This window comes from Spinacia oleracea, chromosome 1 (genome assembly GCF_020520425.1).
Source record: "Spinacia oleracea cultivar Varoflay chromosome 1, BTI_SOV_V1, whole genome shotgun sequence".
In the NCBI taxonomy this organism is placed as follows: Eukaryota; Viridiplantae; Streptophyta; class Magnoliopsida; order Caryophyllales; family Amaranthaceae; genus Spinacia; species Spinacia oleracea.
This window is the reverse complement of record NC_079487.1, coordinates 28080883-28106238: the sequence shown is the minus strand read 5'-3', so window position 1 is coordinate 28106238 and position 25356 is coordinate 28080883. Positions and strand designations below refer to the sequence as shown.

Genomic DNA, 25356 nt, shown 5'->3' with positions numbered 1-25356 from the left:
ATTGTCAGAATCGGAAATATTACCGGAATCGGAAAATAATTCCGGAAACGGAAATATTAAATATTTGTTCGAAACGGAAATTAATTCCGGAATCGGAAATATTAAATATTGTTCGTATCGGAAATAAATTCCGGAACTGGAAATTTAATCGGAAGCGTATCGTACGAATTAGCATCGGACGAGGCCTGCCGGACGAAGGCCCAGCACGAAGCCGGGCCATCGCCCAGCAAGCACGCGCGCCACAAGCCCAGCCAAGGCAGCGCCCAGGCCTACCGCAAGGCAGGCCCAGCGCGCGCCAAGGCCACGGATGCGTGGGCCGCGCTGCGTGGGCTGCTGCTCGCACGCGCATGGGCAGCCCTTGTGGCTGTCGTGTGTGTGTGAGTTTGTGCTCATGCGCGATTCCTAAATCTACAAGAGTTAGTGTATGATTAAATTTCTATTCCTAATTGGATAAATTAATTAAATAGAATTCATGTAGGATTCTAATTTCAATTAATTCGTATCCTACTAGGATTACGATTCCTTTTCCATAACTCTATAAATAAAGGCCTAGGGGTCATTATTTAAACACAAGTTTTAAGTATTCAAAACTAAGATTTTTAAGCAGAAAAATCAGCCAATATTCTTGCCTACCTAACCGAAAATATTAGAACCTTAAGGGCGATTCTAGTTGGTCAATCTTAAGGCGGATCCGGACGTGCTGTGGACTATCTACGGAGGGACGACACTTGGAGTCCTAAAGACTTGTTCTTGTTCGGGCGCAGCTAGGGAAGGCACGCAACAAAGAGTATGCATCTAAACTATGCTAAATGATTATGTGTAAATAATATGTTTCCTGGCTTTATGGTTTTTCCGCATGATTTATGAACTGTCATATGAATCATAACCTAACAGATTCCTTTCCAGGGCTGGAGACAAGTGCCACTACTTTTTTAGATCTGTCAGAAAGAAGGCCAAGTTTGAATGGTCGGACGAGGCCGAGGCGGCATTGGTCAGACTAAAGGAGCACTTGCATACCTTGCCTCGTCTTGTTAGTCCCTTGCTAGGAGAGAATTTGTACATGTATCTTGCCGTGTCCGAGCACTCGTTGAGTGCCGTTCTACTGACAGAAAGGGAAGGAATACAGATGCCGGTATATTTTGTCAGTCATGTTCTTCAAAATGCTGAAGTTAGATACCCTACAGTGGAAAAGTTTGGCTTAGCTCTGTTCATGGCCAGCAAAAAACTCCGTCCTTATTTCTTAGCTCACAAAATAGTGGTCTACACAGATCAACCGCTCAAACTCCCCTTCACAAAGCTGGAGGCGTCAGGACGAATGCTGAATTGGGCAATAGAGCTGAACGCCTTTGATATCACCTATGAGCCGAGGAAAGCTGTCAAGGGGCAGGCATGTGCCGACTTTATTGTTGAAATGACGAGGCCTGACTTTGCCAAGAATATAAACACGGTGTGGACAGTGTATGTAGACGGCTCATCCACACAGAATGGATGTGGAGCTGGGATAATCTGTCACTCCCCAGAAGGAGACACTTTTGAGTATGCTATGCGATTTAACTTCCAGGCGTCAAATAATGAAGCCGAATACGAAGCCCTGCTTTATGGCATTAAAATGTGTAAGGCGGCAGGCGCCGAGGAGATTGTAGCACTATCTGACTCCCAACTGATTGTGAGCCAAGTTAATGGGACCTACGAAGCTAGGGATCCGACTATGGTCAAATACATGCAGGCCGTCCATCAGGAAGTAGAGCCACTGAAAAGTTTTGAAGTAAGGCAAGTCCCTCGCTCGGAAAATAACCAAGTTGATGCCCTGTCAAAGTTGGCAAGTTCCGCGCCTTGTGATACCCCTCGGCACGTGTTTTGGGAGGTAAAAGAGCACAAAAGTGTTGAGCAAATGGAGGTGGAAACTCTTGACAGAACGTCCACATGGATGGATGACATAGTAAACTTCAAAATGAATAGAGTCTTGCCCGAAGACTCAAGGGAAGCGGCAAAACTTCAAAAGAAATGCTCTTGGTTTGAAATGTGGAACGACACCCTCTATAAAAAGGCCTACTCCCGTCCTTTGTTAAGATGTGTAACACCTGAGAAGGGGCAGGAAATTCTAGAAGACCTTCATCAGGGGTTGTGCAGCTCGCATATTGGTGGAAGGGCTTTGGCTGAAAAGGCACTTCGAACCGGCTATTACTGGCCGACTCTTAAGGAGGACGCAATTTCACTGGTCAAGAAGTGTGACAAATGCCAGCGTTTTTCTCACCTAATACACCAACCGGCACGAGTTCTGACGCCCATTACAAGCCCAATTCCATTTGCTAAATGGGGGATGGATCTTCTAGGCCCATTTACGGCCGCATCAGGAGGAAGGCGTTATGTCATCGTTGCTGTAGATTACTTCACCAAATGGGTGGAGGCAGAAGCGCTCAAAAACATAAAAACTACTGATGTGAGAGCATTCATTTGGAAGAACATCATGACTCGCTTTGGGATTCCACAGGCTATCGTCTTCGATAATGGGCCCCAGTTTGAGACGCCTAAGCTGAAAGAGTGGCTGGCAGATCACGGCATACACACTTGTTTTGCATCAGTCGGACGACCCCAAGCCAATGGTCAGGTTGAGGCGTTCAACAAAATTATCTCCGAAGGAATGAAAAAGAAGCTTGACGAAGCCAAAGGTCTATGGGCTGATGAGCTGCCAAATGTCTTATGGTCCATCCGCACCACGGCTAAGAATTCAACCGGTGAAACACCCTTCTTGCTAGCCTATGGCGCCGAGGCTGTCCTACCCATAGAAATGTGTGAACCAACGTTGAGAGTCATGCTTTATGACGAAAATGCTAACTGGGAGACAATGAAAGCAGCCTTGGACTTCCTGCCCAAGGTTAGAGGAAATGCAGCGCTCAGACAACAGTTGTACAAGATAAGGATGGCAAGAGAATACAACAAGAGAGTCTCTAATAGAGTGCTCAAAGTGGGAGATTTTGTCCTCAGGAAAATGGAGTCCACAGGACGAGCAAATGAACAGGGTAAGCTGACGCCCACTTGGGAGGGACCTTACGAGATCTATGATGAGGTTAGAGATGGTACCTACCGCATTCAAGACATGCAAGGCCGGCCTATTTTGCGCACTTGGAATGCCGACAATCTCAAGAAGTATTTCTTCTAGATATGTGCTAGGCTTTGTCTTACTTACCACGATCCATTGCCCAAGGGGCGGCCTCTAATGGTCATAGTAGGGTAGTAATTACTTTTGTAACCGGCTAAATTCGCCTTGCAAAGTTATAAATAATACTACTCTATGTCTCTCGTAATATTTATTGCTCGCACAATGAATATAAAAATGTACACTCCAAAATGTACACTCCAATGCATAACCAAAGCCTAATTATATGACGGCCTGAGAAATGGCCCAGATTAGCAAAAACTCCCAGCAAGACTAATTGTTTGAAGCCTAAGAAGTGGCCCAGATTAGCACCAAGTTGTAGGCTGATCACCTATCCAACTCCCTTCCCAGTATAGCAAGCCGCTGGCCAACCAGTACGGCATAGTAAGTGCCAGCGGCACAAATAAACTAAAATCATAAGTTATTTGTTCAAAAGCCCAGCGGCATGAACAACTTTGAAACATAGGTTGTTTGCTCAATAGCTCAGCGGCATGAACAACTTTGAAATATAGGTTGTTTGCTCAATAGCTCAGCGGCATGAACAACTTTGAAACATAGGTTGTTTGCTCAAAAGCTCAGCGGCACCCATAACTTTGAGACAAAGGTTGTTTGCTCAAAAGTGCGGCGGCACGAACATTTGGCCGTCCAGTCCATTTGACGAGCATGTCTAGCGGCAATCATACCTATTGATTGACTTGCGTCAATCAATGTCGGTATAGACACGCTCGCCAAAGAAAGAGACGACCACAGTAGTTTGCTGAATTGTCCGTCCAGTGCCTAGCGCATGCTCAGTTGCCTACGGCACCAATATCTTTGAAGACAAAGGTTGTTTGCTAAAAAGTGCGGCGGCACGCACGTTTGGCCGACCAGTCCATTTGAAGAGCATGTCTAGCGGCAATCATACCTATTGATTGACTTGCGTCAATCAATATCGTTATAGACACGCTCGCCAAAGAAAGCGACGACCACAGTGGGGCCTAGCACATGCTCAGTTGCCAGCAGCACCAACAACTTTGAAACAAAGGTTGTTTGCTCAAAAGTGCGGCGGCACGAACATTTGGCCGTCCAGTCCATTTGACGAGCATGTCTAGCGGCAATCATACCTATTGATTAACTTGCGTCAATTAATGTCGATATAGACACGCTCGCCAAAGAAAGAGACGACCACAGTAGTTTGCTAAATTGTCCGTCCAGTGCCTAGCGCATGCTTAGTTGCCTACGGCACCAATATCTTTGAAGACAAAGGTTGTTTGCTAAAAAGTGCGGCGGCACGCACGTTTGGCCGACCAGTCCATTCGAAGAGCATGTCTAGCGGCAATCATACCTATTGATTGACTTGCGTCAATCAATATCGTTATAGACACGCTCGCCAAAAAAAGCGACGACCACAGTGGGGCCTAGCACATGCTCAGTTGCCAGCGGCACCAACAACTTTGAAACAAAGGTTGTTTGCTCAGAAGTTAGGCGGCACGAACGTTTGGCCGTCCAGTCCATTTGACGAGCATGTCTAGCGGCAATCATACCTATTGATTGACTTGCGTCAATCAATATCGTTATAGACACGCCCGCCAAAGAAAGAGACGACCACAGTAGTGCCTAGCGCATGCTCAGTTGCCTGCGGCACCAACGTGCTTAGTGTACACTCAGTTGCACCTTGGCTACCATACCTATTGATTAAGTCTATTGATTAAGGAATAATCAAATTATGGAGAGCAAATAAATGCGAGATAAAAGAAGCAACAAAAACAACCTATTTACTTATAAAACAACGCCCGTAGAAAGGCGTGTAAAAATAGCTCAGAATTCAAAAACAAAAAAGAAAGAAATTGTTGTGTGCTCAGCAGGCACAATGGTACAGACGCCAGCAGCGCCAAAACTTAACAAAATAATTGTTTTTTGCCCTTAGGCACGGGAACACTTGAATAAAATTTTAAAGAGCGGGGAAGGAAGCAAATCAGGGAGCGGCCGCATCGTCCTCATCATCAGATGATACAAACTCAGGGGGCGGCTGACCGAGACGCTCAGCAGCCAACACAGCGGCACTGTGTTCCATTCGCCGCTGGAACCACGCAAGATCATACTCTGACATGTGGCTCTCCCAGGCGTGCTTAACAGCGTCCTTGGTCGCTTGCTCCCCCTGATCATAGGATTCCAGAAGACGCTCACGCAAGGTGCGAACTTGCGATCTGGCCGTCTCCAGCTCCCCACGAAGATGCTCGGCTTCCTCAGCCGCCTCTTTGACCTGAGGGTACTCCCGCAACTGGTCCTGAAGCGTCCGTATTTCCGCCGCCGCTGTCTTGGCCTCCTCGACCATTGCCACCATGTCTTTGTCCTGCGCCAAGATCTTCTTAAGCAGCTCGGCCTTGTCAGACCTCAACGAAGCTACCTCCTTTGCTTGAAGGTCTATGGTCGTCTGCATCTGCAGGCGGACCTCTTCAATGGATTTGAACGCATAGTCGCCATGGTGGGTGGACTCAGCCACCTGAGCTTTGAGCTCCTCAGCAGTGCGGGTCTTCCAACTCTTGCAGAATTCCATGCGGCAGAACAACTGCAAAAGGAGCTACATGTTAGTAAATGACTCGAAAAGAGAAAACAAGTACAAGCAAGTTGGAAATAGACTTACGTCGAGAAGAGTGGCCTGGATCGCACCAAACTGGGCGTCAGTCTTGCGGCCAGGAAGAGAAGCAACATACTCCGTGGGGACGGCCTTAAAAACCTTACGGCATATAGCCACCCTATCCTTTGACGAATAGTGGGGAGTAGCGGATACGTTCTCGTCCTCTGCAGCAGCTGCATCCTTCCCTTTGTCTTTGGCTATAGGAAAAACCACGGCCTTAGGATGACGCGGAGAGTACGAAGAACTGCCAGAGGAGGCTCGATACGTCTGAACGACGTTCGAATAATACTTACCGCCCGATGACCTAGCTCGGCGGGCCACCTCCGCAGGTATCTGGGAGCGGACGTCGGTCGGGATTCCAGAAAGAGGGTCCTCCAGCTCGTCCGGATGCCCACCGGACTTCGATTTGGACACCAAGTCCACAACCAGAGACGGCTTGTCCACGCCAATCTCATCGTCATCAGGGCAACCCCCCTCAGCAACCTTCGACTCGTCCTTCTTCACGAGACGGCGGGGTATGGGTTTGGGCTTTTTGAAGGTACTCGGAGTCTCCGAGCCAGCTGGCACAGCTCTCTTCTTCAGCTGGGACAGAGTCGTCCCCTTCTTCTTCCCTGACGCCCTAGCCGCGTCCTTAGCTTGCTAAAAAAAAAAAAAAAAAAGAACGTAAAGGACAGTCAAATATTGGGCCTCGTCATCAATCACAAGTCACTCACTGAATAGTGGCTCGTCATTAAAAAGGACGCCCGTCTCGAAAATGACGAGACGTACCTTATCAATCACAAGTCACTCACAAGATAGTGGCTCGTCATTAAAAAGGACGCCCGTCTCAAAAATGACGAGGCGTACCTTATCAATCACAAGTCACTCACTGAATAGTGGCTCGTCATTAAAAAGGACGCCCGTCTTAAAAATGACGAGGCGTACCTTATCAATCACAAGTCACTCACTGAATAGTGGCTCGTCATTAAAAAGGACGCCCGTCTTAAAAAATGACGAGGCGTACCTTATCAGTCACAAGTCACACTGAATAGTGGCTCGTCATTAAAAAGGACGCCCGTCTCGAAAATGACGAGGCGTACCTTATCAAGTGCAAGTCACTCACAGAAATGTGGCTCGTCATTAAAAAGGACGCCCGTCTCAAAAATGACGAGGCGTACCCTATCAATCACGAGTCACTTGTAAAAAAAAAAAAAAAAAAAAAAAGAGAAAAAAAAAGAGGACGCCCGTCTTAAAAGGTGACGAGGAGCACCTTGGCAACCGCAGGAAAAACACTAACTAAGGGGCCCGTCATTAAAAAGTGACGAGGCCTACCTTAGCAAACACGGGTCACATGTCAGGATATCGGCTCGTCACTAAAAAGACGTCCACTGTAGACACTGGATGGGAAAAGCTTAACTTGCAAAAACAACAACCTAAGAGAATACTCACCTTCTCCTCCAACTCGGCCTTGGCTTTCTGCATCTTGGCCTCATAGATGTCCCCCATCCAATCGGTCATATCGCCCTTCCCAGTATCCGCCGCCGATAACTTGCTCATTCCTTCCTCTGTGAACAAAAGAAATCCAAAGTTAGAAAAAATGAATAGACCAACGCCGAACGGCACATAAATTGGCATACAACCTCGAGTCATAGAATATCCTAAGCCTACGGCCGCTAGAAAGGCCTCGTTCCGAAACTGGCTAATGTGCGGCAACCACTCGGCCGGCACATGGAAACTCTTGTCCACTGTTAAGTGGTAAGTGTTGGCCTTGAACAGGACCATTATCTGATCCCACTCTTCGGCAGTAAGGGGTGGAAGGGGCTCGTCACGATCCATATAGTTGGCGTTGCAGTTCCAGCGGCTCATCCTCTCATACATCTCCAGGTCGTCCGTGTAAAACATGACCCACCTTTTCCTCCACATATGCCATTTGCTGAGCTTGCCGACCACTGTCTGGTAGGTACCACGGCTGCTCAGATTAAACCACCCTTTGGCGGCACTGGGGGAACGAGAGAGGGAGACCAGATGCAGAAAAGCGTTGAAAGACGGCTCCACGTCATTCAGCGCACATTTGGCAATATAGCCAAAGATATCCGCCCACGAGTTGGGGGTCAGCTGGGCCACCCCAATGTTAAAACCATCTAACACTTCCACAACGAAGGGGTGTGGAGGGAATCTCATGCCGAGTTTGATGGATGCGGCATACACGGGGAATTCTCCCTCGGCAAGCAGGCTGACGGTCGAGTCCAGACCGGCCGGCACGCGCATTTGGTACCCTTCCCCCACGCAGAGGTCATCCCTCATCTTGGCCCCGTGCCTGTCTAGCCACCGTATCCAGCCCACGTCTGGGTGAATCTCCGACGGAAGCAATTGGGCCTCCTCCCGTCCTCTGGGCCTAATAGGCTGGGGAGCAGCCTCTTGTTCCTCGGCGGCCGATGACAATGGAGCGACGCTTGACTCCCCCACTGCCTGGCTCGCTGTACCCTCTGACGAGCTTGCCGCTTGCTCCCCCGCCTCGACATACTCGTCGATCTCTTGAAAGAGTTTGGCATATTCTTCGTCGGCTGCCGGGGCGGTGGAAGAATATCTCTCCCTAGGGGGTGTCGATGCTTCTTCCCGCAAACGCAGGCGCGTAGGATCTGCCATTTGCTTGGTTCTAGCCATGCCTTCTGCATAGTGAACGAAGCACGGCTTAGGAGTGACCAACAATGAAGAAAAGGACGCGATTGGACGTCCGCCCCGACTAAAGATGAACGGCGGAAAAATCTTAAATAAAACCTTCTAGTACTAAGAGGTCGGCCGCTAACAAAAGGAAAAATGACGAGAGGATAACAAAAACAAGAAAGAAAGGCGAAAACTAACCTTGAAAGATCTGCGAAGTACTCGGTGAAGAACAGGATGAGTTTCGCGAAGAACAGAATGAGTTTCGCGAAGAACAGGAAGAGTTTGACGAAGAAAAGGTTGAGTCTCGCGGTGGCCAGAAATCGCCTGATGGTGGTGGGAATACGCCGGAAATCGCCTATGAGACAGCTCTGTGAAAACGAAACGTAAAAATGAAATTTACCCCCCTCGATATATAGGGAGGGGCAAAATGGAGAAAGGTGACACGTGTCACCACCTCAACACCTGACCCAAAGATGAAGATGCAAATCAAAGGTCAAGAAGCGATACCCGGAAAGTGTTTCCAGAAATGCCCTTCTTGAGGGGCAAATGTTGTGGGAAAAATTACCATGCCTTCGTGTACCAATGAGGATGTGACACATGGCACGTATTACGTCCTCTAAGCAGAAATCATACGAAGTCTACTCCGGAGCATGAGTATTAATCTAGGTATCTACAATGTATGTATTTAAGTGTGTATAAATGTATGTATAATACCTATACCCGGAAAGGGGCTTAATTAGTATGTATCCCAAGTGAATGCCTAAGCACGATAGGCCCAAATAGCCCACTATTGCCAAAAGGGGCCAAAGAATTGTAAGGAGAAAGGACACATGTCCTCCTCCCATTCCCCAGCCAATCATGTAAAGGGAATATTAGGTCATTCCCACAAAAACCTAGTACTATAAATAGTCCCACTTCCCTAGAAAAAGGGGTCACAATCAATACATTCAAGAGCAATTGCTGCTCTGCCTTCTCTCTACTTTCTCTCTCTATAAAAATACAATCTTGTTAAATCCTTAAAAGTTACCGGAAAACCTCCAAGGTATCTCACCGGAAAAACCCCACAACAGGAGCAGCTGAAACGTCGTCGATCTCTCTCCTCTCCTCTCAGCGTGCTAAGCTTCCTTCCTCGCCGGAGAAGACAACCATCACCACCATCATACTCGTCGCCGCCGCCACCGACCTTTCTCCCTCTTCAAATAGTCGAACTCATCGGCGATCTCCATCGTCCAAGCATCTGAATAAGTATTTTAATTTGGATTATGATTTTGTAATTTAGGTTTTTGATTTAGGTTATTTTAATAATTTGTATTTTGGCTAGATCGTGTTCTTGGAACTACCAATTGTGCTGAATTTAGGTTTTTTATTTCCCTCTGATTCGTTGCGGTGGTTGTGGTTTTTAATTTAGTTGAATTTAGTCTCGCCACCCATCACCGGTGGATTCGCTGATGGGGAGTTAGGAGGTGGCAAGGAAGTCGGAGTGAGGAATGGAGTCACAAGCCTCTATGCAGATGTAGTTTAGAAATTTGAAGTACTCCTGAAGTTTTTTTTGTATAGATTTTTGTTTTAGTTATAATTTTTTTATATTTAGTTATGAAATAAAGTGCTTTAGTTATCTTTTTGCATTTTATTTTTGGTTATAAGCAACAAATTATCAATGTCTTTTGATGTCAGTTTTCTGAATATGTGAGATTTGATTTAATAGATGAAGTTATACATTTATATTAACTAAATCATAACTAATATTCAAAAAATCTTAAATAAAACTTCGAAAATATTAACTAACTAAAACTCAAAACAATTTAAGTAAAACGCAAAATAAAGAAACTAAAACCGCTGAAATCTAAACTAAAGCTCAAAAAAAATTAACTAATACTAATTTTTTTTTAAACTAAAAATATGTAACTAGAACTCAAATATTTTTTTTTTTGAAATCTTAATTAAAACGTCAAAAACCATAACTAAAACTCGAAAAATCCTAACTAAAAACTCCAAAAATCGTAATTGGTTTCATTGCTTTAACTAAATCGTTCCATTGCTTAATCAATTGGTTTCATTGCTTTAACTAAATCGTTCCATTGCTTAATCAAATATAAATAATAAAACAAGAGTAATTATCATTGTGTTTTCTTTGGAATTTGTACTTGAGTTTTGAACGAAAGTTTCGAATTGAATTGAATTATGTCCTTCAAAATCGGCCGGTTGCGCTCAGAGATCAATCGCTCAAATTTGTATCGTCATTGGACTCTAGAGGAAACACAAATTTGTTATCTACGAGTATCCACATACCAACAGATCTAAAGTGTGTAAACTCCTAAAGGCTATATATGGGCTAAAATCAGCTCCAAGGCAATGATTTCTAGATTCAGTTCAACATTGCTAGATAATGGCTTCACTCAGTTCATAAGTGACTATTCCTTGTTCATAAAGACAAATGATGATTAATTTCTTGGCATACTGGTATATGTTGATGATCTGATCTTGGCCAGCAACAAGCTTGAGCTCATTCGACAAGCCAAGGATTTTCTGTCTCCTTAGTTTCACATGAAAGACATAGGTGAAGTGAGATATTTTTTTGGAATTGAGGTTGATTTCTCTCAACAGGGAAAATTTCTATCTCATAAAAAGTATGTTTCTAATCTCCTAGAAGATATTATGGTATGGTCAACTTCAGACCCCTAAAGCTTCCAATGGACAGTCACCTGAAACTCACTCCAGAAAGTGGTGAAGCTCTTCCTCATCCTGGAATCTTTCAGAAATTGGTGGGTAAGCTGATTTATTTGAGTCTTATTGGGCCTGATATTTCATATGCAGTCCATGTGTTAAGTCAATTCATGCATAATCCAACCTGTGTTCATCATCAAGCTGCTCCAGAGGTACTTAGATACTTAGCAGGATCAATCTGTCAAGACATCTTACTAGCCTCTCAATCATCTGATCAGCTAACTGCTTACTGTGACAGTGACTGGCAGGCTGTGCATCCACCAGAAGATCCACAACAGGGTATTTCATTCTACTTGGTGCATCTCCTATCAGGTGGAAATCCAAAAAACAGTCTGTAGTTTCTAGGTCCACTGCTGAGGCGGAAAACAGGGCCATGGCAATGATTGTGTCTGAAGTTCTACGGCTGAAACAACTACTTAAAGAACTAGGGATGAAGAACCTTGGTCCTACTGCAATATTGTGTGACAAGCAGGCTGCTCTAGCTAGCCATAACAGCCAATCATGTCGATCATGAGAAAACAAAGCATATGGTGATTGATTGTCACTTCATTCGAGACAAATGTACTGAAGGTGTAATTGCTCCTGCTTACATCCTACTGCAGATGAAATTGCTGATGTTTTGACAAAGATTATACCTACCAAACAACACCAATCCATATATCATGTCCAAATTTGGAGCAAGAACTCACTCTCAACTTGAGGGGAGTGTTGAATATCAGATGAAGAAATAAGGCTATGGAGTGCAGAGAAGGTGGGCAGCCCATCTCCTTGGTCCAAACAACAATGCAGCAAAGCCCAATCACATGAAGTGACAACTGCACATGATCTCATATTGCTCCTTTGCTAGGATACTGTTATTTTATCTTTTCCGAGGTTGATAAGCTAATGATTACCTTTCACATTTGTAATCGATAGTTGACGGCTCAACCCTAGAGCGAGCCTTAGTATTTAATCTTGTATTATGGAATGAAAGAAAATCTGGGTTAATCCATTTATAGCATTCTCAAATATTTGCTCAATGGACTAACTGATTAATTGCAGTTTAGTCATCAAAGACTGTTGTAGTGAATTTAGACACGACACCGACACTCGTGTCTGAGTAACATAGCTCCGTAGCATAAACAAAGTCAGAACTATGACTGAAAACCTTGCTTCATGAAGCTTGTATAGGCTTGCATATTTCACCATTGTAGTGAATTTAGACTTGAGCTTATATCCATGTCATTGTACTGTAAATAACATGAGCTGGTTTTGACGGTTCTTCTATAGTAATCATGTCGTTGTTCAGCATGTATATAACAGCAGCAATAGTTGGCCTGTGTGTTGGATTCTCTTGTACACATAACATCGCAATCTTTATGCATCTCAACATTTGTGTTTTGTGACTCTCTATTCTATCCAGTGTAGGATCTACCACATCCAAGGCTGTACCCTCAGACCACTTGCTCCACGCCTGCAGTAGAGAATCAAAACCAAATGAAAATTTACCTTCTTATAAGCTTACATTGATCTCAACCTCGATCTTGTTCCTAGGTATACTTAGAGCTACGCGTACCATAGACATTGTACTTGATCAATGTTCACTTATTTCCACTTATAATTATTACTGTGTTTCATTTCTAATCTAAAAAAGAACAATCAGAGCGTGGAGCAACACTATAATACTTACATAGCTTAGAAGATTCACGCCATGTTCTCCCTCTGAAAAGCAACCAATCATTTGCCCGCATATGATTTCCAGTAGCAAGACACCGAAGCTAAAGACATCAGATTTAACAGAGAATTGCCCTTGTTGCCCATACTCTGGAGGCATATACCAACTGTAAATTGTAGCAAGTACGATTATTGTAAATCCATGTGTGTAATTCCTACACCGATCTATCATTAACTTACTATTGAAGAAAATAGTCATCTGGAATCTTTTAGATTCGTGTCATGAAAATATCAACTTAACGGTATATTTTGTAGTTGTTCTGAATGCTTACCAAGTACCTTTAATTGTGCTACTAGCTCCCCTGGTTTGGTCTTCATGAACATGGGTTGCCTTGATAAAGTTTGAAATTTTGGGTTTCATGTCAACATCTAATAGTATGTTGCTTGGTTTAAGATCTCGGTGGATAACCCTTAATAAAGAATCGTCATGCAGGTAACTCAGGCCTCGAGCAATTCCTTGTATAACATTATATCTTGTTTCCCAATTCAAATTTGCGCGCTTAGCAGTATCTGCAAAATTTCATGTTATATTGCTGGAACTTATCATCCAATGCAAGTATGCAAAAAAAAAGTAGCACTCACCGTGTAGAAGAAACTTATCGAGACTTTCATTGGGCAGGAACTCATATATTAGAAGCATGAGGTCCTGTTGAACACAAAAACCTAGGAGTTTCACCAGGTTTCTGTGTTGTAGGTTTGTCAATAAAAGAACCTCATTGTCAAATTTCCGTTTAATATCTTTGTCAATTTTTAATAGCATCTTAACTGCTATTTCTTGCCCACCTGGAAGCATTCCCTGAATTATCAAGATGTAAAGAACAAAATTAAAACAAACTGGAACCAAGGCGGTTCAACGGACATATTTCCCTATATAAGAATTCAAGGATGATTGATACCTTATATACTCTTGCTGAACTTTCTATGCCTAGCCTTTTCGTATTAGAAAAGTTGTGTGTCGCTGCTTGTACTGCGCTGAAATCGAATTGCTTGAAGTCCATACATATTACCTGATCATTGTTTTCTTGGAGAAAATGCAACTCCATCAGTGATTTGTTTCAAAATAACAAAAGGTTGCATATTTATCTTCCAATAAGATATACGAAATGAGTTGTATGACTCTACTTACTCTCAATCTCTTGTTTATTCTGTTTTGTTCTTCTTGAGAAATATAAAAATAAGCTGGCAGTCACCAATAGTACACTCACTACACCAATGACAATATAAATGCCCCTTCCTGTAAGTTGTGAATAATCAATAATGCATGCATATATTAAGAAACAGAGAGGAAGTAATAAATTTGAGTTGTCATCCTCAAGAATGTAAATACTTGGAAAATGAAATTAGTTTAGCCCAAAATACATAATGTTCTGTTTTCGACATTATTACAATATTACATACGGACTAATAAAAGAAGAATTGAGTTCTGTTTACCTGGTTTACTTCTTCTTCTGTGAGGTATAGGTGGAGTAAAAGGTATTAGAGGTGATGGTGGGATGGAATTCCAAGTAGCCAGATTTAGAAATGGATAATTCTCAGTCTCAATCAAACAACCGGGTATATAGATTGAGGGTCCTTGTCTCATACTACAGCAAATTTGTAGAGTTTTAAGAGCTCCTTCCAAACAAGTGAAGCAATATGAAGGAGATAAGTCTGGACTGCACATTGTAATTGCATATACACTAAGGGAAGCTGAAACATTAACACTTCCAGCTGCAGATTTATCCCTCGAATTACCTGCTGCTGCTTTTTTTATTAATCCACTCAATAAATTTGTAGATTTTTGCCTCAATTTTTCTATGTAAGGCTCGGGAGCTGGCCAAGGGCCTATATATGTGCAGTTGAGTTTGCTGTCTCTGATATCTAGTATAGGCTTGTATGAATATCTGAACATCATCTCACTGTTATAATATCCAACAGACTCATTACTTGAAAGACATATCTCCTGGAAATTACTCGCTGACCCATAAATATTACTACGGCAGTTAGCCAATGAGAGGTCCCTCCGACATATGGCTATAACATAAGCTTTGTTTGGTTCTTGCCCCAAGGAGAAGTTGTAGAATCCATTGTCAATCTCGGTAGTGTTGGATGTTATCACGGAAAGAATGCTGTTGAGGTTTTTGCTATACGCATTTGTACGATTGCCTTCACAAATTTGGCAGTTAAAACTTTTATCTCCATCTGTAGAAATAATTTGTGTCGAGAAAACAAGTACTAGAATTAAGCTAACATTTAGAGTAAACATTGTTGTCCAGCCCTTCAACAAACCAAACTGGCTGATTTATTTTTTCTGGCTTTGGAATACTTTTCAATATTGGTGCTTAGCTCACTGCCATCATGCCATGTTTGGCTCCTTATCAGATCCCACAAAAGTCTCATTTATTAGTTATTACGTCCAACCAATGACTCATGAGTCATGACATCATCCAAGATATATTCCACGACACTATCTCTATTAGAGCATGTATATTGGTTGGCTTTTCAAACGAGTTTTTGGAGGACTCTCCCCTCTCTCTCTACCAGCCACTATCTCTCTACAATACACACTCAAGAATTCAATCTTAAAAACACCCAACATTGGTTGGTTACTCAAATGAGCTCTCCATTATCATTTTTACCATTTGGTGGTCCACAATTAGTTGTGTTTTTAACCAAAGTTACTATCCAATTTTCAAAGTTACTCCCCAGTTTTCAACAAAAATCAACTCTTGGAGAGCTCTTGGGCAAAAGCTATTTTGAAGTAGCTCTCCATGAAAAACTACTCAAGAGCCCCTCAAGAACTACTCAAGAGCCCCAATGTTGGCCAAGAGATAGTTCTTGTTGGAGAGCTAATTGGAGAGCCACTCCAAGAGCCCCAATGTACATGCTCTTATATAAGCCAAAAGGGAGGGTTATTTTCGTAATCACGATTTTGGTGTCCCCTTGGATGTTACTAAATTACCCTCTATGTTATTTAAGCATAACTACTAATGAAAATACCCCATAAATATAACCTATAATTAGATAGGTGATTAGCCTTTACCTAAGTTATAGCCTATAATTACGTATATTAGTTTGTATATATGTTGACTTATGTCATTCTCATCAATCAAAGAATATCGTCCAATAATATATATGGCTAAATATGATATAGAGAATAATATACAAAATACACATATAATCTATCAGTCAAATTGAAATTGAAAAGGGTCGGAACACAAATATCTGAAAAATTAAAGCTTCATGCATAATTTTACACAATTTTATTTTACAATCCTCATTTGATATTGTGAGAGCTTCTAATATTGTACTTCGTATTCGGTTGTCAAACAAAAAGAACGTAAATATTCTATATGGAATTTTTTTATATATTGGTTGGTCACATTTAATCTCGCTGTTAATTTTTCTTTCTTTTCGATGGTAGCCGTCCCTGAGTCCCTCAAGTCGTTCATAATAAGGGCGCATTAAAGATGATACGTAATACTATTGCATTACTCCGTATAGAATAGAGATAATATGTAATCTCGCACGCATAGCGTGCATATAAGACTAGTTCTTAAATAGACATGCTCCACACTAAATATATTGTGGATCATGCTCAAGAAAGTATCAAATTAATTTCGTTAGTACACGTAGTACTCACGTGAGAATAATCCATTCAACCAACTATAATTTTATGTTGTATACTACAGATATATTCACATTAGAGAATACTTATCAATTTTAAGACCTCCACAAATTTATAGTTTCAAATAACATAAACTCCAAAATTAATTTCAACACCTTATCAAAATGATCAGACCACACCAATAGTAGAATTTATTTTTTTTAGGGAAACCACCAATAGTTGGAATTATTCAAAGTTAATATTATTAAAATGAAAAGGCCACAATAGTTGCTATTATTTTTGTTAATTTTCTCAAGATTTAAACAAAGAGAAAGAAAATTGTACAAACCGTCAATTTTACACTTGGAATATTCAATTGGAAAACATTGGGGTTTTGGGTTGGTCGATTAGGGATCACCGATCTTATTTTTCATCAATACGTAATCCCTAATTGTTATAAGGGGCCACAACGGTTTGATAGATCATTCAACGAGGGGTAGTTTTATCTATTGTATGCAGTTTTGAAATTGAATTAAATCATATTCAATTGTTATACCGTAGAACTGACATGTGCTGCAATATCACATAAATCTTCATCAGCGAATCGATCAATTTCTCATGTGAAATTAAATTATATTATTTTCTCGTACCCCAGAAATCTAGGACCCTAAGCTAACAAAAATTCTCCGAAGAAGAAAACCCAGTGTTTCGAAGGAGAAAAGTTCCTCACACAATGAGTAAGTGTTATGTTATGATACATATGATATTACATAAATCATGCGGAAACAACCATTAACCCAGGAATACATATTATTTACACATAATCATATAGCATAATTTAGATGCATACTCTTTGTTGCGTGCCTTCCCTAGCTGCGCCCGAACCGAACAAGAACAAGTCTCTAGGACTCCAAGTGTCGTCCCTCCGTAGATAGTCCACAGCACGTCCGGATCCGCCTTAAGATTGACCAACTAGAATCGCCCTTAAGGTACTAGAATTTTCGGCACTTTTGAGCAAGATGTGTGACTGAATTTTTCTCTCAAAAACTCACTTTGAATACTTTAAAACTCGTTATAAATTGTGAACCCAGGCCACATATTTATAGGGGTATGGAAAGAGAATTGGAATCCTATTAGGATACGAATTAATTAATCTTAGAATCCTACAAGAACTCTAATTAATTAATTTATCAAATAAAATTAGGAATTTAATCATTAACCGAACTCTGCACGTTTTAGGAATCGTGCATGAACACAAACACTTACGCACACACACACGGCAGCCACGATGGGCCGCCCATGCGCGTGCGTGCGAGCAGCAGCCCACGCAGCGAGGCCCACGCAGCCGCGGCCTTGGCGCGCGCTGGGCCTGCCTTGTGGTAGGCCTGGGCGCTGCCTTGGCTGGGCTTGTGGCGCGCGTTTGGCTTGCTGGGCGATGGCCTGGCTTCGAGCTGGGCCCTCGTCCGGCAGGCCTCGTCCGATGCTTATTCGTACGATACGCTTCCGATTAAATTTCCGATTCCGGAATTCATTTCCGATACGAACAATATTCAACATTTCTGATTCCGGAATTAATTTCCGTTTCGAACAAATATTTAATATTTCCGTTTCCGGAATTATTTTCCGATTCCGATAATATTTCCGATTCTGACAATATTTCCGTTTCCGGCAATATTTCCGATTCTGGCAATATTTCCATTTCCGATAATATTTTCCGATACGTACCATGTTTCCGTTTCCGGCAACATCTACGACTTGGATAATATTTATATTTCCGATACGATCCATATTTCCGTTTCCGGCAATATCATCGTTTCCGGAGTATTCATTTCTTGCCTGTGACGATCTCAGCTCCCACTGAAACCAAGATCCGTCGATTCCGAATATTCATAGATGGAGTATTTAATGCCATTAAATACTTGATCCGTTTACGCACTATTTGTGTGACCCTACGGGTTCAGTCAAGAGTAAGCTGTGGATTAATATCATTAATTCCACTTGAACTGAAGCGGCCTCTAGCTAGGCATTCAGCTCACTTGATCTCACTGAATTATTAACTTGTTAATTAATACTGAACCGCATTTATTAGACTTACCATAGAATGCATACTTGGACCCAAGGGCATTATTTCTGTAACACCCCCGATTTACTAACTAGAAATAAATAAGAATAATATATACTTTATAAAAATTTGCGGAAGCTTACACCTAAATCGGAGGTATCACCGCCACACTTGATCACATTGTCAAGTGCTAAGGCTTACAAAACTCAAACTATTACAACTCGATTACTAGGTGGTCTATTTAAACTAAAAGTATTAAACGGTCATACAAGACTAAACGATAATATTGAGCTCCTTCAACTTGTAATTGCATCTTTCACGATCGATCTGCTCTAGTCAATCTTGACTGCTCACCATAGTGGACAAATTCCAAAAGGATCGTCGCAGGGCCACCATAAGAAAAAGACATGGCCGCAAACACACATAACAAATAAACACACACGTCAGCAAAAGCTGAGTAATCATCGCTTATTGAATAACCAGACATATAATAATAATAATAATAATAATAATAATAATAATAATAATAATAATAATAATAATAATAATAATAATAATAATAAAAATAATAATAATCATAATAATAATTTAACAAACACATAAGTACAAATTGATAAACAATTCTTATAAAACTAGTACATATAACCATAAGTAACAAGGGTTTATTTTTAATTTTTTTTTTATAAGTTCACCGTTTGAGTAATGTGGATCGAGTCCACCACCCAATAGTATATATTGAACTATTGGATGTAACCACCTGAGAGACGTGGATCGCGTCCACCACCCATTAGTATACATTAAACTATTGGATGTAACCACCAGAAAAATGTGAATCTAGTCCACCACCCAATAGTATTGGACTATTGGATGTAACCACCAAACAGGTCTTAGTCTTTAAGTGTGCACACCCCCCAGTGAGTGTTTTTAACTCAAAGGAGTAGAATAAGCCTAGGTCGTGCTAGTTAGCTCCGACAAAATATTAAGACACGTTGTGTCGTACCACCAATGTGTTCATCACCTTAGGGGATCCTGCCTAAGATGTCTTACCAACCAAGTGTATTACATTTTAGTGACTCTATTTTATTAGAGCGTTGACTTGAGCACACAATACTTACTAAATCACTATCCATATCATATAGCAGTTGTATAACCGTACATAATGACATTATTGTTGTCTCACTTATCTTAAATTGTCGGCTAGTGCTACATGAGACTCGCCATGAATTATACGAAAATCAAGAAAATTAGGACCTACTAAACATTATATTACTGCCAAACAAATCCACATGCACCGTGAGTAATTTCGTGAGATGGAAATTCTCTACTGCATGCATCTACTCAATAAAACTCAAAAAGTGTAAGTCAATGCCCATAATTACAGATTATAACAATAGTATGGGTCATCATGAACACTAGTGTTCCACCAATTTATTCAGGGACTATTTCGAGATTTATAGCTATTGTCATATTACTGAAAATATACTATACTTATTCATTTAGCTAACATCACATAGAACATTTGTTACATGTATACACATATTACACATTGTCACATCCAAATCATATTTTATAGGGTTTAGCAAAAAGGTGAACATAGTAACTTACCTCATTAAGCTAATCTCACAACTGTACACACGAGCACTAGAAGGTCTCCCGATCTACGTACTCTATAAACAACGTAAAATAGTCGATGCAATATACGTACTAGGTAGGTCAAAGGCTATATTAATAATTAATTATAGTTAGTGTATGCGAAAGAATCGTATAGGTTACGATCGAAGGGGTCATAGGAACAATGCAAGAAAACTCATATCACCACTTACGTACCATGGGTGGATATAATCACAATATCACTTCTTAGATCTTAGGTGGAGTAAATATGAGAAGTTTAATTAATGAATTTGGTATCTTCTTCAAGTGGGTTTTCAAAGTAGTGGAATAATCTTTAAAAAAATAGGGTGAAAGCTATTAAAAAGGGGCATCAATCTGCTACCCAGAATAGAAGGAAAACGGAAGAACAAGGTCAACATCAAGAGGGAATATTACCTCTGTTTATGGACGGTTTTCAGAGTTGTCAAACCGAATAAAAAGAGGGTACTGCGGACTATGAGACGGTGTTGTTCGCGATGGTTTCGAGAGTGGTTTGATGGTGTTTCGGTGAAGCCGAATGTGGCTAGAAATCAATTTCGGCGATCGAGGTTTTTTTTTCCTTGCGGAGCTTTCTGGTGGTATTTTGAGAGTATAATTAGGGTTTTTGTTTTGCAAAACTAGTGTATTAGGGTTTCTGACTATTATTTATAGGGAGAGGTTCAAGAGATAGAAATTACGATTTAGCGGTAGATAAGCATTATCTGATCTAGCTTATCAGTTTGTTACGGAGTCAAATAAGGTTTGATGTAATTCAAATCTCCAATTTGGATAGGAATGCACGCAGTTAGCTTCAAAATAGGAATTAGTTTTAAAGATATGCTTAGGGAGTTCTAGTGTAGATAGAGGTCTAAGAATCTACGATAAAACAATGACGGCTAATCACTACTGTATTAGAAATAATTAGGGTTTAAATCGTATTTATAGTGGTTCGTAAATAAGGGTCTTATTAAATATTAAAATAGGTTTTATAACTTAATAACAAATAGAAATACATCATTTAGTTTAGAAAACTCACGTAATAAATAATTATAACCTTATTCTAGCTATAAACATATTTTATAAAATCATAAAATATAAGGGTATTACAATCTACCCTCTTTAAAAGAAGTTTCGTCCCGAAACTTAAAGTTATAAAAATATTATACCAAACTTTACTACATAATCGGGATATTACATTCTATCCCCCTTAAAAAGGAGTTCGTCCCCGAACTCAAAACTAGTCACACAATTACATCACAAGTAACACATAACTAACACATAGAAAGAGATACTATGCTCTCTTAAATTAAACGGCATGTCCTATAATTTTAAGCTTAACTCTTGATTAGTCATTTCAATCCTAAAACTCAAACCAGACACTGGGATATGAAGATCCCTGTGTAAATTCAAGACCGAATAGGCTCTGATACCATTTTGTAACACCCCCGATTTACTAACTAGAAATAAATAAGAATAATATATACTTTATAAAAATTTGCGGAAGCTTACACCTAAATCGGAGGTATCACCGCCACACTTGATCACATTGTCAAGTGCTAAGGCTTACAAAACTCAAACTATTACAACTCGATTACTAGGTGGTCTATTTAAACTAAAAGTATTAAACGGTCATACAAGACTAAACGATAATATTGAGCTCCTTCAACTTGTAATTGCATCTTTCACGATCGATCTGCTCTAGTCAATCTTGACTGCTCACCATAGTGGACAAATTCCAAAAGGATCGTCGCAGGGCCACCATAAGAAAAAGACATGGCCGCAAACACACATAACAAATAAACACACACGTCAGCAAAAGCTGAGTAATCATCGCTTATTGAATAACCAGACATATAATAATAATAATAATAATAATAATAATAATAGTAATAATAATAATAATAAAAATAATAATAATCATAATAATAATTTAACAAACACATAAGTACAAATTGATAAACAATTCTTATAAAACTAGTACATATAACCATAAGTAACAAGGGTTTATTTTTAATTTTTTTTTTTTATAAGTTCACCGTTTGAGTAATGTGGATCGAGTCCACCACCCAATAGTATATATTGAACTATTGGATGTAACCACCTGAGAGACGTGGATCGCGTCCACCACCCATTAGTATACATTAAACTATTGGATGTAACCACCAGAAAAATGTGAATCTAGTCCACCACCCAATAGTATTGGACTATTGGATGTAACCACCAAACAGGTCTTAGTCTTTAAGTGTGCACACCCCCCAGTGAGTGTTTTTAACTCAAAGGAGTAGAATAAGCCTAGCTCTGATACCATTTTGTAACACCCCCGATTTACTAACTAGAAATAAATAAGAATAATATATACTTTATAAAAATTTGCGGAAGCTTACACCTAAATCGGAGGTATCACCGCCACACTTGATCACATTGTCAAGTGCTAAGGCTTACAAAACTCAAACTATTACAACTCGATTACTAGGTGGTCTATTTAAACTAAAAGTATTAAACGGTCATACAAGACTAAACGATAATATTGAGCTCCTTCAACTTGTAATTGCATCTTTCACGATCGATCTGCTCTAGTCAATCTTGACTGCTCACCATAGTGGACAAATTCCAAAAGGATCGTCGCAGGGCCACCATAAGAAAAAGACATGGCCGCAAACACACATAACAAATAAACACACACGTCAGCAAAAGCTGAGTAATCATCGCTTATTGAATAACCAGACATATAATAATAATAATAATAATAATAATAATAATAATAGTAATAATAATAATAATAAAAATAATAATAATCATAATAATAATTTAACAAACACATAAGTACAAATTGATAAACAATTCTTATAAAACTAGTACATATAACCATAAGTAACAAGGGTTTATTTTTAATTTTTTTTTTTATAAGTTCACCGTTTGAGTAATGTGGATCGAGTCCACCACCCAATAGTATATATTGAACTATTGGATGTAACCACCTGAGAGACGTGGATCGCGTCCACCACCCATTAGTATACATTAAACTATTGGATGTAACCACCAGAAAAATGTGAATCTAGTCCACCACCCAATAGTATTGGACTATTGGATGTAACCACCAAACAGGTCTTAGTCTTTAAGTGTGCACACCCCCCAGTGAGTGTTTTTAACTCAAAGGAGTAGAATAAGCCTAGGTCGTGCTAGTTAGCTCCGACAAAATATTAAGACACGTTGTGTCGTACCACCAATGTGTTCATCACCTTAGGGGATCCTGCCTAAGATGTCTTACCAACCAAGTGTATTACATTTTAGTGACTCTATTTTATTAGAGCGTTGACTTGAGCACACAATACTTACTAAATCACTATCCATATCATATAGCAGTTGTATAACCGTACATAATGACATTATTGTTGTCTCACTTATCTTAAATTGTCGGCTAGTGCTACATGATACCCGCCATGAATTATACGAAAATCAAGAAAATTAGGACCTACTAAACATTATATTACTGCCAAACAAATCCACATGCACCGTGAGTAATTTCGTGAGATGGAAATTCTCTACTGCATGCATCTACTCAATAAAACTCAAAAAGTGTAAGTCAATGCCCATAATTACAGATTATAACAATAGTATGGGTCATCATGAACACTAGTGTTCCACCAATTTATTCAGGGACTATTTCGAGATTTATAGCTATTGTCATATTACTGAAAATATACTATACTTATTCATTTAGCTAACATCACATAGAACATTTGTTACATGTATACACATATTACACATTGTCACATCCAAATCATATTTTATAGGGTTTAGCAAAAAGGTGAACATAGTAACTTACCTCATTAAGCTAATCTCACAACTGTACACACGAGCACTAGAAGGTCTCCCGATCTACGTACTCTATAAACAACGTAAAATAGTCGATGCAATATACGTACTAGGTAGGTCAAAGGCTATATTAATAATTAATTATAGTTAGTGTATGCGAAAGAATCGTATAGGTTACGATCGAAGGGGTCATAGGAACAATGCAAGAAAACTCATATCACCACTTACGTACCATGGGTGGATATAATCACAATATCACTTCTTAGATCTTAGGTGGAGTAAATATGAGAAGTTTAATTAATGAATTTGGTATCTTCTTCAAGTGGGTTTTCAAAGTAGTGGAATAATCTTTAAAAAAATAGGGTGAAAGCTATTAAAAAGGGGCATCAATCTGCTACCCAGAATAGAAGGAAAACGGAAGAACAAGGTCAACATCAAGAGGGAATATTACCTCTGTTTATGGACGGTTTTCAGAGTTGTCAAACCGAATAAAAAGAGGGTACTGCGGACTATGAGACGGTGTTGTTCGCGATGGTTTCGAGAGTGGTTTGATGGTGTTTCGGTGAAGCCGAATGTGGCTAGAAATCAATTTCGGCGATTGAGGTTTTTTTTTCCTTGCGGAGCTTTCTGGTGGTATTTTGAGAGTATAATTAGGGTTTTTGTTTTGCAAAACTAGTGTATTAGGGTTTCTGACTATTATTTATAGGGAGAGGTTCAAGAGATAGAAATTACGATTTAGCGGTAGATAAGCATTATCTGATCTAGCTTATCAGTTTGTTACGGAGTCAAATAAGGTTTGATGTAATTCAAATCTCCAATTTGGATAGGAATGCACGCAGTTAGCTTCAAAATAGGAATTAGTTTTAAAGATATGCTTAGGGAGTTCTAGTGTAGATAGAGGTCTAAGAATCTACGATAAAACAATGACGGCTAATCACTACTGTATTAGAAATAATTAGGGTTTAAATCGTATTTATAGTGGTTCGTAAATAAGGGTCTTATTAAATATTAAAATAGGTTTTATAACTTAATAACAAATAGAAATACATCATTTAGTTTAGAAAACTCACGTAATAAATAATTATAACCTTATTCTAGCTATAAACATATTTTATAAAATCATAAAATATAAGGGTATTACAATCTACCCTCTTTAAAAGAAGTTTCGTCCCGAAACTTAAAGTTATAAAAATATTATACCAAACTTTACTACATAATCGGGATATTACAATTTCCTTCAGTCTCCCACTTGTCCTTAGGGACAAGTGTGCATTTCCTAATTCCTTTGTCGCTCGATGCTTTCTCTTGAACATAAGGTAAGAGTTGTCATCCTTATTATGTCCAGAGGTGTTCCTCGGTTTCAGAGTTCAACTGATCAAATAAACAGATAATCATAGCCTATGATTCAT

At 40.0% G+C, this 25356-nt stretch overlaps 2 protein-coding genes across 3 annotated transcripts in view; both read right to left on the bottom strand.

The window, feature by feature from the left end:
* The window catches only part of LOC130463493 (uncharacterized), a 40431-nt gene extending 30788 nt beyond the window's left edge, over positions 1 to 9643 (bottom strand). Inside the window, exon 1 of the mRNA XM_056832638.1 lies at positions 9581 to 9643. Within this exon, the coding sequence (XP_056688616.1) occupies positions 9581 to 9643 (63 nt within the window). The remainder of the gene's footprint in view (positions 1 to 9580) is intronic.
* Positions 9644 to 12055: 2412 nt separating this feature from the next.
* Positions 12056 to 15180, bottom strand: LOC110781646 (cysteine-rich receptor-like protein kinase 8). 2 transcript variants are annotated; one of them, XM_056835201.1, is made up of 7 exons: positions 14286 to 15180; positions 13981 to 14088; positions 13751 to 13875; positions 13437 to 13650; positions 13127 to 13364; positions 12811 to 12961; positions 12056 to 12594 (listed from the first exon to the last, which is right to left on the bottom strand). In XM_056835201.1, the coding sequence occupies exons 1-7, from the start codon at positions 15097 to 15099 to the stop codon at positions 12352 to 12354; spliced, it is 1893 nt and encodes a 630-aa protein (XP_056691179.1). In that variant the 5' UTR covers positions 15100 to 15180; the 3' UTR covers positions 12056 to 12351. The 2 variants fall into 2 exon arrangements, with proteins under 2 accessions (XP_056691179.1, XP_056691180.1); XM_056835202.1 differs by having other exon boundaries at positions 12454 to 12594; positions 13134 to 13364.
* Between the last annotated feature and the right edge of the window lie 10176 nt (positions 15181 to 25356).

Excerpts from the sequence above, each read along its gene's own strand:
- LOC110781646 (XM_056835201.1), bottom strand. The coding sequence starts at position 15,099 with ATGTTTACTCTAAATGTTAGCTTAATTCTAGTACTTGTTTTCTCGACA. Across the intron at positions 13,365-13,436 it reads CGATAAGTTTCTTCTACACG|ATACTGCTAAGCGCGCAAAT; the intron begins GTGAGTGCTACT and ends GAAATTTTGCAG. Across the intron at positions 12,962-13,126 it reads AGCACAATTAAAGGTACTTG|TTGGTATATGCCTCCAGAGT; the intron begins GTAAGCATTCAG and ends TACAATTTACAG.